Consider the following 17546-nt stretch of genomic DNA (forward strand, 5'->3'; position numbering starts at 1 on the left):
GTGCCACACTGAAACATTTGGTTTCTCTTCTTGTTTGAAATTGTAGAGAGGAAGGAAGAGTCCTTTGCCAACCACTCCAGCCATGAAACCAGGCCTAGCATCACTGAGCAAATTCCTGCACCTGAGCCCAACTCCTTCACTGCATCTGCCAGAAGAGTAAGTGACTGCAACTGGGGGGGCTGCAGCAGGGCTGGGGGAGTAAGTGACTGCAACTGGGGGGGCTGCAGCAGGGCTGGGGGAGTAAGTGACTGCAACTGGGGGGGCTGCAGCAGGGCTGGGGAAGTGCTGCAGTGCTGCAGGAGGTTGTGCTGGGAAATGGATTCCTAGAGCCACACAATGCCAGGCTGGGAGGGACCTCAAGGACCATCCAGGTCCAAGCTTTCAGGGTAAGAGTAGAGTTGAAATGAGCTGGCCCAGCCCCCTGCCAAGCTGGGCCTTGGAACTGCCTCATGGAGGGGAATGCAGAACCTCCCCTGGGAGTTTATTCCAGTGGTTAATAGCTCAGGTGGTGAGCCCTGGATGCTCTGAGACCCAGCCTGCAGAGGAGCTGCAAGGCCTGGGTTTGGGACAGCGTGGTGGAGGTGCTGTGCTGAGTGCAGGGCAGGCCTGGCACAAAGGAGGCTGCTCAGGAGAAGCTTCCTCTTGGATCTCTTTGCCCTCCAGAGCAAATTGCCCATTCACAACCCTGCCCACCACAGCTGCTTTGTCTCCCTGTTGGCTCTGGGGTGGCTGATGCCAGCCTCCTACCCACAGGAGATCTTTCACCAGAGCTGGGTCATCAGCAGGGAATCTGCCACCTGCATCCCAAGTGCCTCTGGCTGGCCACACTCACTTGATTCAGGGGCATGGCATTACAGCCCAGAGAGCAGAGAGGATAAAGCTGGCATCTGACTGGGCAGCTGAGCTCTGAAAGCTTCCTAAAGGTGAAGTGAGCTACTGAAACCCTCTCTGGGTTCTCTCTCCAGCTCTGCTGTCACTCAGCTAGGTGGCACCAGGAGACTCGGTGGTCTGCAGAGCACTGGCAGCTTAGCTTCTGGCTTCTTTTTGCCCCCAGAGGAGGCTGAAGGGCAAGCACCTTGCCAGGCCTGAAGCACTGGGGCCATGGCAGAGAGAACACTTCTTGCTTGGTCACATTCTTGTTATTTTTACCCAGCTGCTGAGTCTCACTTCTCATCCAGATCAAAGGAGCTGGAGCTCCTCTGGGCTTTCTTCAGCTCAGGCTGACTGAGCAGGGGAAGTATTCAAGGTAGAAGGCTCCTGGGAAGTGAGAGCACTTCAATTAACCTTTTCCCAGCTGCAGAGCTTTGTTCTCCCTCATTTGAGCTGTCTAACCCAGAAGGAAGGTATAGAAGTGAGCCCCTGTGCAAAGATAGCTGCTTCAGCTTCTCCTCCCTGTCTGACCCTCCTGCAGTTCTTTGTCAGGCTGGGTTTGAAATGGGAAAATGTGAGAGGACTTGTGGTGCTGTCCCCTTGGGCAGCCTTGTGGTGCTGTCCCCTTGGGCAGCCTTGTGCTGCTCCCCCCTTGTGCTGCTCCCCCCTTGTGCTGCTCTCCCCTTGTGCTGCTCTCCCCTTGTGCTGCTCCCCCCTTGTGCTGCTCTCCCCTTGTGCTGCTCTCCCTTTGTGCTGCTCTCCCCTTGTGCAGCTCTCCCCTTGGGCAGCCTTGTGCTGCTCCCCCCTTGTGCTGCTCCCCCCTTGTGCTGCTCTCCCCTTGTGCTGCTCTCCCCTTGTGCTGCTGCTCTCCCCTTGTGCTGCTGCTCTCCCCTTGTGCTGCTGCTCTCCCCTTGTGCTGCTCTCCCTTTGTGCTGCTCTCCCCTTGTGCAGCTCTCCCCTTGTGCAGCCTTGTGGTGCTTTCCCCTTGTGCTGCTCCCCCCTTGTGCTGCTCTCCCCTTGTGCTGCTCTCCCCTTGTGCTGCTCCCCCCTTGTGCTGCTCTCCCCTTGTGCTGCTGCTCTCCCCTTGGGCAGCCTTGTGCTGCTCTCCCCTTGTTCTGCTCTCCCCTTGTGCTGCTGCTCTCCCTTTGTGCTGCTGCTCTCCCCTTGTGCAGCCTTGTGGTGCTTTCCCCTTGTGCAGCTCTCCCCTTGGGCAGCCTTGTGCTGCTCCCCCCTTGTGCAGCTCTCCCCTTGGGCAGCCTTGTGCTGCTCCCATGCTCAGAAATTGCAGCATCACAGAATGTTAGGAGTTGGAAGGGACCTCTGGAGATCATCCTGCCAGGGCAGGGCCACCCAGGAGCACATCCAGGTGGGGAGGTCTTCAGAGAAGGAGACTGCAGCCTCTCTGGGCAGCCTGCTCCAGGGCTCTGGGACCCTCACACTGAAAGCAGCTTTTCATAGCACCACAGAGCTGTCAGGCTTGGAAGGGACCTCAAGGCTCAGCCAGTTCCAAGCCCCTGCCATGGGCAGGGACACCTCACACCACAGCAGGTTGCTCACAGCCACCTCCAGCCTGGCTGCAAACACCTCCAGGCAGGAGGCTCCCTGGGCACACCACTCTGACTGTGGGTTTGAGCTTTCTCTGAGGAAAGTGTCCAGGGGAGCTGTGTAGCTCAGCAGGGTGGAAGTGCTGCAGTGAGGGGAGGACAGCTCAGCTCAGCTCTGCATCTGCACTGAAGGGCCCTTAGCTAAGGACCATTGCTCCAACACTGCAGGGCTGAGTTTATCTTTGCAGCCTTGAGTGAGTTGGAGGGCAGAGCTCCCCAGCAGCCTCCTGTGTTCTGCATCATGTCAGCTGTGTTCTGGAGAATGTGGGACAGCAATCATAGAACCATTAAGGTTGGAAAAGGCCTCTGAGACCATCCAGTTCTACCCAACACCTCCATCACCACCAGACCATGTCCCAGAGTGCCACATCTGCTCATTTCTGCAACACCTCCAGGCATGGGGACTCCACCACCTCCCTGGGCAGCCTCTGCCAATCCCTGACCACTCCTCCAGCAAAGAAATTCCTCCTGATACCTGCTCCAGTAATCCAGCCATGCCCATAGCAGCCTGGTCTAGCCCAGTCTCCTGCTCTTGGCAGTGCCCAGCACAGGGACAGCATCTGGCTGGACTTCTCTCCTGTCTTCTAGCAGTTTGCCTTTCAGGGACCTGCTGAACCTGTGGTGGTTTTGTGCTCAGTAGCCCCTGATGGACTTCTCCCCTGGGAACTGAGGCAATCCCATTTTGGGTGCCCATAGTGTTTGGAATCCTGGCATGTCCAGGGGCAAAGGCTTCTGCAGCTTGCACAGCACACACAGCTTCCTGCTCCTCTTCCCTCAAGCCTGGCTCAGGCTGCTTTGGTTTAGCTCCTTTATGGGAAGGAGCAGGGAATCCTCCTTCCCCCTCCTGTGTGGGTTTGTGTGCCATGATCCTGTCTCAGCCTGGCAACTCTGATGCACTGCAGAGCTCCTCACACAAGAGCTCTCTTGCTCTCCTCATCCTCGTGGCCTTTCTCTGAATCTTCTTCCTCTTCCACTCTGCCTTGGAGCTGTGGAGCCCAGCTGTGTGCTTGCCCCCTGCAGGAGCACAGAGCTATGGTGGTGCTGTGGTTTGGGTCCTGGTCTTTGCCTCCTCATGTTTGCTTTGCTTTACAGCTTGGTGTTGGGTCCCTGGCCCTTGCAGGGCCCAGGCTCTGCTCCTGGGGGCTGTAGGCATCTCTTGGATGACTTGGTGCCTAGAACTGAAGCAGTTGTGTGTTTGAGGGCTAACACATGCTTGTCATGGGACAGAGAGCTTTGGGCTCCATTCTGCACTGGAGCAGGCAGTTGAAGGTTTAAGCTGGAGCAGGGCTGTGCAGGCCTGGAGTCCAAGCTCTCACTTAAAGCAGGACCAACATCAAGCCAGTGCCCTGCTGCTTTGAGCCACCTGAGCTCAGCTGAGCAACCAACAGTCTCTGAGGATGGAGCTGCTCTGCTCTCTTGCTCCCTGCCCCACTGCAGCACCACTCCCACCAGCAGGGATCATAGTACCATAGTATCAGTCAGGGTTGGAAGGGACCACAAGGATCAGCCAGTTCCAGCCCCCCTGCCATGGGCAGGGACACCCCACACCAGATCAGCCTGGCCAGAGCCTCATCCAGCCTGGCCTTAAACACCTCCAGGGCTGGGGCCCCAACCACCTCCCTGCACAACCCATCCCAGGGCTTCACCACTCTCATGGGGAAGAACTTCCTCCTCCCCTCCAGCCTGAATCTCCCCACCTCCAGCTTCCTTCCATTCCCCCCAGTCCTATCACTGCCTGAGATCCTGAGCAGTCCCTCCCCAGCCTTCTTGCAGCCCCCTGCAGCTCCTGGAAGGCCACAATGAGGTCACCTCAGAGCCTTCTCCTCTCCAGACTGAACAGCCCCAACTCCTTCAGTCTGTGCTCACAGCAGAGCAGCTCCAGCCCTCTGCTCATCCTCCTGGCCTTGCTCTGGACACCTTCCAGCCCCTCCAGATCCCTCTTGGAATAGGGACTCCAGAACTGGAGGCAGTGCTCCAGGTGGGGACACCTGGATGTCTTCCTTCAGGTCACTGTTCCTCCTCCGTTCACCACAGGCAGCTGATGGCTCCACAGCCTCTGCCAAGCCAAGTGCCCACGAGCAGGGCAGTTAAATCCTTCCTGTGCCTCCTCTGTTCCATGCTGAGCAAGCCAGGTTCCCTCAGTCTCCCTAAGTGCTGTGGGCTCCAGCTCCCTGCCAATGGCTTCTCCTGGCCTGTCTCTGGCTTGGTTTGTGTGAGGGTTTTCTCTGCAGCCAGTCCCAGAAGGGTTGATGACCTCCCTGTGCTGACCGACTGCCCCTGCCTCAGCAGCGGCTGAGCAGAGCTGCTTCGTTGCTTCTCCTCTGGCTGCAAAGCTGGAGGAGGGCATTGTGGAGGCAAAGGGAGCTGCACAAAGCACCAGGTGCCTTTCATCCTCTGTCCTTGGGGGTGAGGGCACCACAGCAGCCCTGTGAGGTCACCCTGAGCCGGCACAGCTGAGCAGGAGCCCAGAGTCACTCCGGTTTGCCGTGCCAGGGGTACCCAGCAGCACCTGGGGCTCGCTGGAACGCTGCAGAGCTTGGGTTGTGCCTGGCAGTGCTCTCAACCTCTTCCAAATGTCCCTTTTTCTCCTCTACAGTTCAGCTGGCTCAGCAAGGCAGAGGAGCAGAAGGATGAGTCCCCTGCCTCGTGGCGGCTGGGGCTGCGCAAGACTGGCAGCCACAACATGCTGAGCGAGGTGGCAGCCACCAGGGAGGCCCAGAGGGAGAAGACCTCCTCCATCTACCGCTCCTCCTCCAGCCCTCGCATCTCTGTGCTCCTGGACAACAAAGAGAAGGTCTGGTGTCAGCAGGGAGGCCTCAGAGCGTGCTGCCTGCTGGAGGGGGCCCAGAGGAGGTCACAGGGATGAGCAGAGGCTGCAGAACCTCCCCTGGGGGGCCAGGCTGGGAGGGTTGGGGCTGTGCAGCCTGGGGAAGAGAAGGCTCCAGGGAGACCTCAGAGCAGCCTCCCAGGACCTGAAGGGCTCCAGCAGAGCTGGGGAGGGACTTGGGACAAGGGCTGGGAGGGACAGGCTGAGGAACAATGGCTTTGAGCTGGGAGAGGGGAGACTGAGGCTGGAGAGGAGGAAGAAATTGTTGGCAGTGAGGCTGGGGAGACTCTGGCACAGGCTGCCCAGGGAGGCTGTGGCTGTGCCCTGCCTGGAGGTGCTCAGGACCAGGCTGAATGAGGCATTAGAATCACAGAATCAATAAGATTGGAAAAGACCTCAGAGATCATCCAGTCCAAGCTGTCACCCAACACCTCCTGACTACTAAACCATGGCTCCAAGGGCCACATCCAATCCCCTCTTGAACACCTCCAGGGATGGGGACTCCACCACCTCCCTGGGCAGCACATTCCAGTGGCCAACAACTCTCTGGGAAGAACTTTCTCCTCACCTCCAGCCTAAAAGCCTGGAGCAAGCTGTGCTGCTGGGAGGTGTCCCTGCCCATGCAGAGGGTTGGGGCTGGATGAGCTTTGAGCTCCCTTCCAACCCAAACCATTCCATGCTTCTGTGGTTCTGGTTGAGCAGACTTCACCTCACAGGCTTGAGATCCTTTCCCTTCTGTTTGGAGTTACTGCTGGGTTTTATTCCCACTCCAAACTTCCTCTGATTCTTTCTTTCTACTTTTTCTTTTGAAAATGATTCCTCTCCTCTCAGTTGTTCTTGGAGTTTGGTGTCCCTTTGACCTAATGCTGCCCTAAATGGGGAGATTCAGCTTGGCTGTGAGGAAGAAGTTGTTGGCCAGGAGGGTGGTGAGAGCCTGGCACAGGCTGCCCAGGGAGGTGGTGGAAGCCTCCTGCCTGGAGGTGTTTGCAGCCAGGCTGGAGGTGGCTGTGAGCAACCTGCTGTGGGGTGAGGTGTCCCTGCCCATGGCAGGGGCTTGGGGCTGGATGATCCTTCAGGTCACTTCCAGCCCTGCCAGCTCTGTGATTCTGATTCCTGCTCACTGTGGTCTCAGCTGCCAGAGAGCAAAGGCTGCAGCCTGACACAGCCTATTCTGTACCAGAGAATGCCTAATGCAGCCAGCAGCACAATGCCTCTTCCTCTGCCCCCTGCATGGATTCCTCCTGTATCCACCAGCTGCTTTGTGGCTCCCATCCCATCCCTCATATTCACTAGCTGCAACTTGCCTGCCCATGGGTGGGTGCCCCTGGAACCATTCCAGGCCAGGCTGGTTGGGGCTCTGAGCACCCTGCTCTGGTTGCAGGTGTCCAGCAGGTCTAGAAAGGTTCTTCTGCCCCTCTCCTCTGCCCTGGTGAGACCACACCTGGAATACTGCCTCCAGTTTGGGCTCCCCAGACAGGGATCTGCTGGAGACTCCAGTGGAGAGCTGTGAGGAAGGTGAAGGGACTGGAACCTCTGTGTGATGAAGAAAGGCTGAGAGCCCTGGGGCTGCTTAGTCTGGAGAAGAAAAGGCTGAGAGGGAAACTCATTGATGGTTATAAATATTTGAGGGGCTGGGGGCAAGCAGGGGCCAGGCCCTGCTCAGTGCTGTCCTGGGACAGACCAAGGAGCAGTGGACACAAACTGGAACCCAGGGAGTTCCACTTCAACAGGAGGCCAAACTTCTTTGGTGTGAGGCTGCTAGAGCCTGGGGCAGGCTGCCCAGAGAGGTTGTGGAGTCTCCTCTGGAGCCTTCCCAGCCCCACCTGGATGTGCTCTGTGTGCCCTGCCCTGGGTGCTCCTGCTCTGGCAGGGGCTGGGACTGGATGGTCTCCAGAGGTCCCTTCCACCCCCTCAGCACTCTGTGATTTTCTGATTCTGGCCCTGCTGGCTGCAGGGAGGTTGGACTGGGTGACCCTTCAGGAGCTTTCCAACCCAAGCTCTGCCCTGGGCTGTAGGTAGCTGTAGTTGAAGCTGCTGCTGCTCCCCAGCATGCTCTGCAGGAAGTGCTCCTCACAAGGGATACTTTGGTGCTGTGCTGTGTTTGTGGTGCCCACGAGAATGCCTTCAGCCAGTTGTCCTTAGGCAGGAGAAGGCTTCCTTGGTTGAAGACATTTGTCACAGGACATGCTGGAGGTGTCACAGATGTGCAGCTGAAGAACTTCTTTTGCTTCAGCAGGATAAAGACAACAAGAGCTACCTTGCCACCATAGCCCCCCGAAGACTGAGCAGTACCAGTGATATAGAAGAGAAGGAAAACAGGTGAGAGTGGCTCAGCTTGGTGCCAGCTTCTGCCCTGCCCACAGCCCCCCTGCAATGCCTTTGTTCTGCTTTATTCTGCTGTGCTCAGACCTCACCTCCAACCCTGACTCCAGTGCTGCTGGCCCCAGCTCAGGAAGGACTCAGAGCTGCTGGAGAGAGCCCAGAGGAGGCCACAGAGATGCTCCCAGGGCTGGAGCAGCTCTGCTGGGAGCACAGGCTGAGGGAGCTGGGGCTGTGCAGCCTGAAGGAGAGAAGGCTCCAGGGGGACCTCAGAGCTGCTGCCAGGACCTGAAGGGATCCTGCAGGAAGGCTGCAGAGAGACTTTGGCTGAGGGGGTCTGAGCCAGGCCCAGGGGGAAGGGTTTGGAGCTGAGGCAGAGCAGGGTCAGAGTGGAGCTAAGAAACTCTTTAGTATGAGGCTGGTGAGACTCTGGCACAGGCTGCCCAGGGAGGCTGTGGCTGCCTTATCTGTGGAGGTGTTGAAGGCCAGGCTGGAGGAGGCCTTGAGCAGCCTGGGCTGGTGGGAGGTGTCCCTGCCCATGGCAGGGGCTTGGAGCAGATGGTCTCTGAGGTCCCTTCCAGGCTGAGCCCTTCTAGGATCCTGTGTTCATGCCTCCTATTTCCTGAGCAGTCCCAAGCACAGGGGAGCTCAGAGTGCTGGGAGCTCTCAGCTCTGGATCCTTGCTTTCCCTGGAGGGCAGCAGAGCAGCAGCCTGGTTCCTCCACCCTGTGTGCACTCAGTGGCCTCCAGCGGGGCAGCAGCTTCCTGCATGCTTTGCTCTTTTGTGTGCCAGTGCCTCACACTGCAGCTGGCACCTGCACCTCTGCCCCTTGCTCAGTAGTCACCTTCAGCCCTTTTTGCTCACACAGCTTTCACCCTTGAGTCTCTTGGGTTTGTCAGCTCTCTGGTGTGTGCAGCTCTCTCTGCTCTTAGGCTGCCTGTGCATGGCTGCCCCTGGAGAGGAGCACAGGAGGAATGGCATAAAGATCTCCCCTCCTAGGGAGCATTTGAGGAGCTCACCTCAGGCAGTGCTGGGGGGAGTCAGACTGGAGCTTGCCCCTGCCTGCAGCCAGTCCCAGAGCCATGGCAGCAGGGCAGCTGTAGGGGAGTCAGTGTGAGCTGGGGGAGCCAAGGCAGGTGACCACCCTGAGAGAATTTCAGCACAGTTTGGGCTTCTCTGCTGATCTTTCTCTGGAACCACCCTGCTGGTTCTGGCTTCACCTCAGGCAGTCCCTGGAGTTCAGCTGACAGTTTGTGGCTGCTGCTAAGCTCAAGTGCTTCTGGCACTGCCTGGGCCTGAGCAGCACTTCCAGCTGCCTGCTGCTGCCTGACCTCTGCGTGGGGAAGGAGGGAGTGAGGACCTGGCCTGCATGAGCAGATGGTGCCCAGGGTCCACTGGGCAGGACAGATTTCTCCCCTCAGAGCAGCTGAGCTTCACCTGGCAGAGCCCAGAGGTGTCTGGCAGGGCAGCAGCACGGGCAGGCCAATGGAGCAGTGGTGTGGGACCTGCTCCAACAGCATCTCCTGGCCGGGGCAGGAGAGGAACAGGACATAGAGCAGAGTGTGTGCTGGGGAAAGGAGGCCCAGTGGCAGGGAAGGATGATGAACAGGCTGCTGCTAATGCACTGAGAACCTCTCCAGGAGTTTTAGCTGTTGGCAGAGGTTTTGTTTGTGGTGTTCTGCTGCTGAGCACAACCAAGGGTTTGCCAGGCTGAGGCTGTTTTGCTGACCCTGCATGGATGCTCCAGAGGAGAAAAACTTCTCCTGTCTGTGTACCTCTACCACAGGGCTTGGTAAAGGATGGCAGAGAGAATATCTGAGGCCCCCAGCACAAGCAGGACATGGAACTGCTGGAGAGGGCCCAGAGGAGGCCACAGAGATGAGCAGAGGCTGCAGAACCTCCCCTGTGGGGCCAGGCTGGGAGAGCTGGGGCTGTGCAGCCTGGAGAAGAGAAGGCTCCAGGCAGACCTCAGAGCAGCCTTGCAGGACCTGAAGGGCTCCAGGAGAGCTGGGGAGGGACTTGGGACAAGGGCTGAGAGTGCCAGGACAAGGGACAATGGCTTTGAGCTGGGAGAGGGGAGACTGAGAGTGGAGAGGAGGAAGAGATTGTGGAGAGTGAGGCTGGGGAGACTCTGGCACAGGCTGCCCAGGGAGGCTGTGGCTGTGCCCTGCCTGGAGGTGTTCAGGACCAGGCTGGATGAGACCTGGAGCAAGCTGTGCTGGGGGGAGGTGTCCCTGCCCATGGCAGGGGGCTGGAGCTGGATGCTCTGGAAGGTCCCTTCCATCCCAACCCCTTCTGTGGGGCTCTGATCACATCTGGTGGTTGTGAAGCAATGCCGATGGCAGCAGCAGAGTTGGTCTGGGGGTAAGGGCAGGATTGGTGTCGTGGAGCTCTGCAGGAGTCAAAAGCAACCTCCCAGGTGTCCCTTCCCACGGTGGGGGGGTGGAACTGGATGACCTTGAAGGTCCCTTCCCACCCAAGGCACTGAGTGGATCTGAGCAAAGCTTCCTCTGCTCTCTCCTGGCGCAGAGAGTCTGCCGTGACCCTGGTGCGCAGCGGCTCCTACACGCGGCAGCCCTGGAGGGATGAGCCCAAGGCGCAGGAAGCTCACTCCGGGGCTCCTACCACCTATGTCTCTACCTACTTGAAAAGGTAAGTCCCAGCTCTGCCTTCCATGCCCTCCCAGGCAGCCCTCCTGCTCTTCACATCCCTCCCAAACCTCAGCCTCCTGCTTGCTGCTTGCTGCGCGGGCGGCCCTGGCCCTGCCGAGCGCAGGGGATGTTCGCTGCCCCTCCTCGTGCTGCCGACGCTTGGGAAGGTTGTGCTGCTGTGGGGAGTGCTCAGCTGCAGGGAAATCCTCTCCCCTTCACACCCCTCCAGTGCCAAGGCTCCTCTCAGCTTTCTGCTGGCTCTGGGGTTAGACAATCAGCCCCAAACTGATCAGCAAGTGAAAGTCACTGCAGCCCCAGGACATGGTTCCAAGAGCTGCTGACAGGTAAGTCGTAGCTGAGCTCTGACCTGGGTTGGTATCAGTCCATGTTGGTGGCATCAGCAGCAAAGGGGCAGGGGCCTGGGCATGACTGGCAGCTAAGGAGGGGGACTGACTCCAAGCATTTTCCTGGGAGGAAGCCACTTCTGCCCAGTGCAGCTGAAAGTGCTGAGGCTGATTGATGGTAGAGCAGCCAAGGCGGCAGCACAAAGCAATCCTGCACAGCTCCCTCCAGTGCTGCTCTCTTCTGCCCCTGGGAGAGGCAGAGGCTCAGTTGCCTTCAGTACCAGCTAATGGCTCTCTGAATGAGGGGAGTGAGTGCCCCTCTGCCAGGGTGAGCCCACTGCTGAGTTGGGGAGGAGGGGAAGATCATCTCTGTGTGCCAGGGCAGTGCCAGGCTGAGCCCATTGCTGAGTTTAGGAGGAGGGGAAGATCAGCTCTGTGTGCCAGGGCAGTGCCAGGCTGAGTCCATTGTTGAGTTTGAGAGGAAGAGGTCATCTCTGTGTGCCAGGGCAGTGCCAGGCTGAGGCCATTGTTGAGTTTGAGAGGAAGAGGTCATCTCTGTGTGCCAGGGCAGTGCCAGGCTGAGTCCATTGTTGAGTTTGAGAGGAAGAGGTCATCTCTGTGTGCCAGGGCAGTGCCAGGCTGAGGCCATTGTTGAGTTTGAGAGGAAGAGGTCATCTCTGTGTGCCAGGGCAGTGCCATCCCCCTCCCCTTTGTTCTGGTCATACTGGGAGCCATCAGAGCAGGCTGTGGAGTCCTGTCAGCTGCAAAGCCATTTGAGCTGTGCCCAAGGAAGAGCTTTGAGGCTTTTGGAGTGGTTCACCAAATTCTAGACCTGGAACTAAGAAACTCTGCTGGAGATGGAACAGTTCCCTGGGACTCTTGGGATGAGGCAGATGTTTTTGTGCCCCAGAGGCTGTGCTGGTGCAGGTAAGTTGTGCTGGAGGATGCCTGCCCAATGGCTGAGCACAGCCAGACCTGTTGCCACAAAAGGTGAAGCAGCCACTGCAAGCAGCAGACTTGTCCCCATCTGCTGCTCCCTGGCAGTGAGCTCACTGCTATCCTGGGACATGATGACAGCCTCCAGAGCTTGGCTCCCAAGGCTCTCCCAAGGCTCTCCAACAACCTGCAGCTGATTGCACTGGAAAAATTCGGCCTCTTGCAGCTGGCATTGCCCTCCTGTTCCCAGGCCAGGCCCTCACATGGCTGTCCCTGAAGTTTGGCATCCACACAGTTCCTGTAGCTCCTTGGATCAGCTGCACAGAGCCTGCTGGAGGTTTGGGCTGGCAGTGGGACTTTGCTGGTGCCCATTGCTTGTCACAGAGGCTGAGTTCTGGCCTTGCACAGGAGAGTGGCTCCACAGGCAGTCACAGAGAGGAGCTCTAGGCTAGGAATGGAGTGGACTTTCTCAGAGAGCTCAGTGGGGTTGGGTCTTGTGTGCAAACAGTAAAATCAGGATGGGTTTGACCTCTGTCCCATGTGGCTTTCCATAGGGGAACACAGGAAGTGAATACAATCATATTGAGCCTCTGATTTCTCCAGCCCTGTGCATCAGCCTTTAAGGTGAGGAAGGGAGTCTGGGGGAGGCTAAGCTCTTCCTCATTTCCAGGTATCAACAAACCTCTGAGCAGAGTTCTAGGAGACAAAGCTCACTGAGAGAGCAGAACTGACCAGGACAACCTTGGCTGTCGTTGAGAGGATCACTTCTGTCCCTCTGCATTTCCCCTTTCCCTCATCTCCATGAGGACACCCAGTTATGTTCTGTGGCCCTCCAAAAAAAGCCTCACCAACAGCAGCAGATCTTCTCAAGCTGCTGGAAATGGCTTTTCTGCCAAGGGGGAAGAGAAGCTGCAGCAGCGCTGCAGGGCTGCTTCAGCCTGAGCCGAGGCAGACGCTGACCTCTGCCTGTCCTGGCAGCGACTGCTTCCTTCTGCTTTCTCTCTGCCTCTACCATTAGCCCCCCAGACTGACAGAGCCCAGCTCTGCCAGCCTGTTCTCCATGCCAGTGCATGCAGCCAGCTCCCCCTGCCTCTGTCTTGAAGGATTTGGAGGAGATCTGGCCCAGCAGAGGGGATTCGCTGAGCAGCTTCCCTGCCGTGGGTGCGGGAAGGGAACCCACGCAGGCTGCAGTCACTTCTCAGGCTGGTTCGCCCTCATTTGCATATTGGCATATTTCTTCTCCCTGGGGTGGTCACATGAAAGCCATCACAGCAAGCCAGGCCAGCAGCCCATGCAGCACATGCTGTTTCTCACAGCAGCTGGCTTGAAGGACACGTTGCAGAAGCTGTGATAGCCTCCGAGCAGTGTTGCACCTCCCACACTCTCCTCGCTTCCAGCAAGCAGGGATGTGGGAGCCAGGAGCTGTACCAAACCACTCTCCTTAGCAGCCACCACCGTGGCCACCTTCCAGAAGCAGATCCTGGTTTGAGCTCTGCCTGTGGCAGGGTGTTAAAAATCCTCAGCAGTTAGGAGTTTGGAGCAAAGCCTTTCAGCAGCACGTGTGGAAGCAGTTCAGGGCGCGAGGGCTTTCCCGGGCTGAGCTGTGCTTGCCTGGCTCCTGGGGTGCAGTGCTGCTTCCCAGCTCCCTGCTCACTCCCTGCTGGCTCTGCTGCAGAGGCTGGGTGTGAGAACAAGCAGCAGTGGCAGTGCCTTTTCTATGGCTGATGTGGAACCCTTCAGCATGACTTTGTGGTCCTCCCTTCTCCAGGCCCTGCAGCTGTTAATTAACAAGGTTCTCCTGCTGCCCTTCTTGCAGCTCTCTGGGGCTGTTCTGCTCAGATGTCATCAACTGAATCATTTCCCTGGGGTCCTCCTCAGGCTGTGCAGTGCCACCCATGCCAGGTGCCAGGGTGGGGAGGTGAATCCCTGCAGAGCTGGCAGTGCCTTGCTGCCCCTCTGCTGAGCAGGGGCTGTGTGATGCCCCAGCACTGCCCCAGGGCACAATGCCATCACCATGCTCCCTTCCTCTTCCTCCTTCCCCTCTCAGCTCCCCACACCTCTGCTCTTGCAGGACCTGGTGCTGCTTCCATCCTCCCTTGTCCCCTCTTCACCCATTGCCTTTCCCTTCTGGACAGTCCTCCTCAGGTCTTCCTTAGCTCTCCTGTGTCCTTCCTGACCAAGTTCCTTCTCACTTTTGCAGCCACCCCTCATGCCCCAACCTGTCTGCCTTGGGCTCTCCTAGGTTGGTGCCACATCAGCCCTGCTCCCCCCAGGTTTCCTACCACCTTTTCCCCTGCAGCTCCTCTTGTTCCTTCCCTGGGCAAACCTCCACTCCCTCATCTCCTCAGCAGCTTCCACAGCTTCACAGCTGCTTGCTGCCACACCAGCCAGGCTTAGCTCTGTGCTCTCATCCCCTTCTAGCCCGTCTCCAGGGCTTGGCTTTTCCCTCTGCTGCAGAGACAAGAGAGGCACTTGCTTCCAAGAGGACTTCCTGCTCCCCAGTGCTCCAGGCAGGAGCTGACTTTGCAGGGGAAGCTTTGTTTAGGGTCTGGTGGAGGTTGCTGCCTGGTGACAGTGGTTTGCTTGTTCCTTTGTGACCTGGACATGGCAAGCAGCCATCAGCTGAAGAGCCCAAATGCAAGGTCCCTCCCTGTGGAGGCCCTCCAGGATGTCCACTTCTCTCCTTTGGCTGTCTAGGGACCAGCTGCTTGCTCTGGGCTGGCTGGAGGCCTTGGCACATAAAGCTGGTTTGTAAATTGGGTGCCTGGGTGAGCTGGACTGGGTCCTTCTGCTACCTCCTCCTGTCCTTGGCTGTTGTCCTGCCCCTTTCAAGTTTTGTTTCAGCCTCAGGCTGCTCTCTCTGACTCTTGCTCTGGTGTTGACTTCCAGCCCTGCTCTGGTGTTCCCATGAACCTGCAGCCCTCTATCCCAGTCTGCTTTTCCTCTAGGTCAGCTTTGATTCCCGGTGCAGCCACTTTCCCCCGTGTCCCCTGGCATGGGAATCATTAGTATGCAGGAGATGAGAGGCAGCCTTGCAGCCTTCCCTGCCTTTGATCCTGCAGCCAGCCCAGTCTGACCAGTAGCAACCAGGCTTACCAGTTGCTGGGGAAGGTGTGGCAGGGTACAGAGTGGTGTGCTCTGGGCAGGCAGCGAGGAGTCTGTGCTTGGGGCTCTGGCACACAGAGCTGGTGCCAGCTTTCATCAGCTCTGCTTTCAGAGGTGTGGAGCTTCTCCCACTCAGGTGGGGTGTCTGGAGAAGCAGAAGGGCACTGCCTCCTCCTGTGACAGCCCCTCTTGTCCCCTGTCCCATCCCCAGAGTCTGAGCACTTCAGCAGCTTGCCAGCAGCCGTGGCTGTAAGGGGTTTGTGCCACACTGGCAGGCAGCAGCTTTCCCTGGCTCATCCCCGGCTGGGCTTCAGACAGCCTCCCTCCAGCTGTCTTCCAGGACCACAGAGTTTGTTCCAAACATGAAAGCCTTCACTGACCATCCTGCCAAAGCCTTAAGCCGCTGGAAACCAAGTTCTTCAAGCTGGCATCCCTGGGAGGCGATGCAGCCAGACCTGCTCACGTCCCTCTCCTGCCCTGCTTTGAGCAGCCTGCTCCCTGCTTCCCCCAGCCCCGCAGGGTGCTCTGCCTGCCGCTTCCACTGCAGCCGGGGTCTACCCTGCCCCTGAGCTGCACCACTTCACCTCCACGCCCTCCTTCTCTCCCTGAACCTCAGCTGGGCTTAGCTAAGAGGGGTCCTGCCGAGGGCCGGCCTGCATGAGCCAGCGGCAGCAGCTCTGGTGGGCTCTGAGCTGCCTGCCTGCGCCCGGCTGAGCCGCGGGAGCCGGCTGGGCTCTGCCGCCGTGGCCCTGCTCTGAAGGACCTCGTTTTGTGCTGTTTTCCAGTGCTTCCTTTGGTAGAAGTAGTGACCTCAGCAGCCCCTCCATTTCAGCCAGTCGCAATACATCTCTAGCTACCTCACCCACTGCCATTGGTTCATCTACCTCCCTGGGCACCCCGTGGCAACCTGTCTCTTCCTGCCCCACAGCTCCCGGCGCCAGCAGCGCAGCGGCCGCCCGCCAGTACTGCAGGTAACGGCAGCGCTGGGCTTGGAAGCTCTGAGCTCTGCAGTGGATGATGGAGTGGAAGGGAGCTGGTGATAAGTCCCCAGCTGGTTCTGTTGGACACGTAGTTGCAGTAGTGGACGTGGCCCAGCAGGCAGGTGCCGGCCTCCTGTGGCACTGTGGCTTCTTCCCTGGGTGCAGCGGGGACCTGTCACACGCAGTGCGTCGCTCAGGCTGCTCTCGGGTGCAAGCTTTTGGAGTTCACTGCCTCTGTGTGTTCCCCAGGTACAGCTGCTCGTGGGGTTTGCTGCATAAAAAGGGACGTGAAGGCCTTGAATTCCTCCTGCCAGTCCTTCTGCCAGGTCTCAGGAGCTCCTTTTAATGGGTGCTGCTCTCTGCAAGAGCCTGAGTGTAGGAGGAGCAGAGCGAGCCGGCGCCGCTGCCTCGGCCTGGCGCCGCTGCCTCGGCCTGGCTCCGCAGATGGCTTCACTTGCTTTGCTTTCCCTTATGTCTTCTCTATTTCAGAGCCCCTTTCAGGCAACAAACTGATTCTGCTGTAGAGAGAACCCCAGAGGGCATCTCTGCTAGCAGCCCTCCGGGGGTAAGCACAGACCGCAGCGGGCTGGGCTCTGCCAACGGTGTGGCGAATGCCGGCGCCGCTGCCGGCCCCGGGAAGGAGCCAGCTGAGGAGGCCAGGGAGCGCCGAAGGTCAGTGCTGGGCTGCGTCCCTCCTCCTGTGACCAGCTCTCACGTGGTGGTGATGGTGGGGGTGTCACAACTGTCTCTTAGCTGCTACCTGGACTTGCAGGCTGCTGCCCCTGCTCCCACGTGAGCTTTGGCCCCCTGCCCTCAGCGGCTTCTGGGTTCTGTTCAGCTTCGTGATTTGCTCCTTGGCTTCTCAGCATCTCAGCCTCTTCCTTCAGGGGTCATCTTGGTGACTACCCTCACCCTGTAGAGGCCAGACAGCCCAGTAGGCACTAGCAGCAGGTCCTGTGGCGTGAATCCCATCCTGAGGGAGTGTTGGATCTAGGCACATTCAGGTGAAAGCCACCCCTCTGACTCTGCTCACCTCAGTTTGGTGTCCTTCAAGGAGACATCTTTGCTGCACAGTACCCCAGATCCCTCTGCAGGTAGTAGGGGAAAACAAACCTCCTGGAGCATGTAGGTGTGTGGTGCAGGAGGAGATGGGCTGTGGTCCCCTAGCATGGATTTCATTCAGTTGACCTTAAGGGAAGAGTTGGCACAGAGGGAAAAGTCACAGAAACATAGAATGGGTTGGAAGGGACCTTAAAGATCATCCAGTTCCAACTGCCTGCCATGAGCAGGGACACCTCCCACCAGCCCAGGCTGCTCAAGGCCTCATCCAGCCTGGCCTTGGACACCTCCAGGCAGGGCACAGCCACAGCCTTCCTGGGCAGCCTGTGCCAGAGTCTCCCCAGCCTCACTCTCAACAATTTCTTCCTCATCTCCAGTCTCAATCTCCCCTCTCCCAGCTCAAAGCCATTAGAGTCTGCCCTGTGCAGCTGAGGCTGTTGAGCAGTGGCAGCATTTTGAGTTGTGCTGGACCTAGCTGGTGGAAACTTCCTTCCCTAGGATGGAAGGATCCATCCCTGAAGGATGGCCAAGGGCTCAGGCCCAGCCAGCAGGGATCCAGGCAGGGCAGCTCCTGCCTCTGCAACCTGAGCTCCTTCGATGCCCAGGTGGCTGCCTGGTGGCTGTGGGGCAGGCTGTGGATGTGGTCTGCCTGGACTGCAGCAAGGCCTTGGACACCATCCCCCACAGCCAACCCCTGGCCAAGCTGTCAGCCCCTGGCTGGGGCAGCAGCTCTCTGAGCTGGGTCAGGAACTGGCTGCAGGCTGAGCCCAGAGAGTGGTGGTGAATGGTGCCACAGCCAGCTGGCAGCCAGGCACCAGTGGGGTGCCCCAGGGAGCAGTGCTGGGCCCCA

General features: G+C 58.6%; 1 protein-coding gene across 1 annotated transcript in view; it reads left to right on the plus strand.

The window, feature by feature from the left end:
- PPP1R12B (protein phosphatase 1 regulatory subunit 12B) overlaps window positions 1–17546 on the plus strand; it is a 188930-nt gene that overhangs the window by 77677 nt on the left and 93707 nt on the right. The window contains exons 9-14 of the mRNA XM_054176320.1: window positions 47–156; window positions 5071–5268; window positions 7538–7620; window positions 10151–10273; window positions 15443–15628; window positions 16127–16309. Coding sequence (XP_054032295.1) covers window positions 47–156; window positions 5071–5268; window positions 7538–7620; window positions 10151–10273; window positions 15443–15628; window positions 16127–16309 — 883 coding nt within the window. The remainder of the gene's footprint in view (window positions 1–46; window positions 157–5070; window positions 5269–7537; window positions 7621–10150; window positions 10274–15442; window positions 15629–16126; window positions 16310–17546) is intronic.

The sequence above is a fragment of the Dryobates pubescens genome, chromosome 35, assembly GCF_014839835.1.
Source record: "Dryobates pubescens isolate bDryPub1 chromosome 35, bDryPub1.pri, whole genome shotgun sequence".
Classification (NCBI taxonomy): Eukaryota; Metazoa; Chordata; class Aves; order Piciformes; family Picidae; genus Dryobates; species Dryobates pubescens.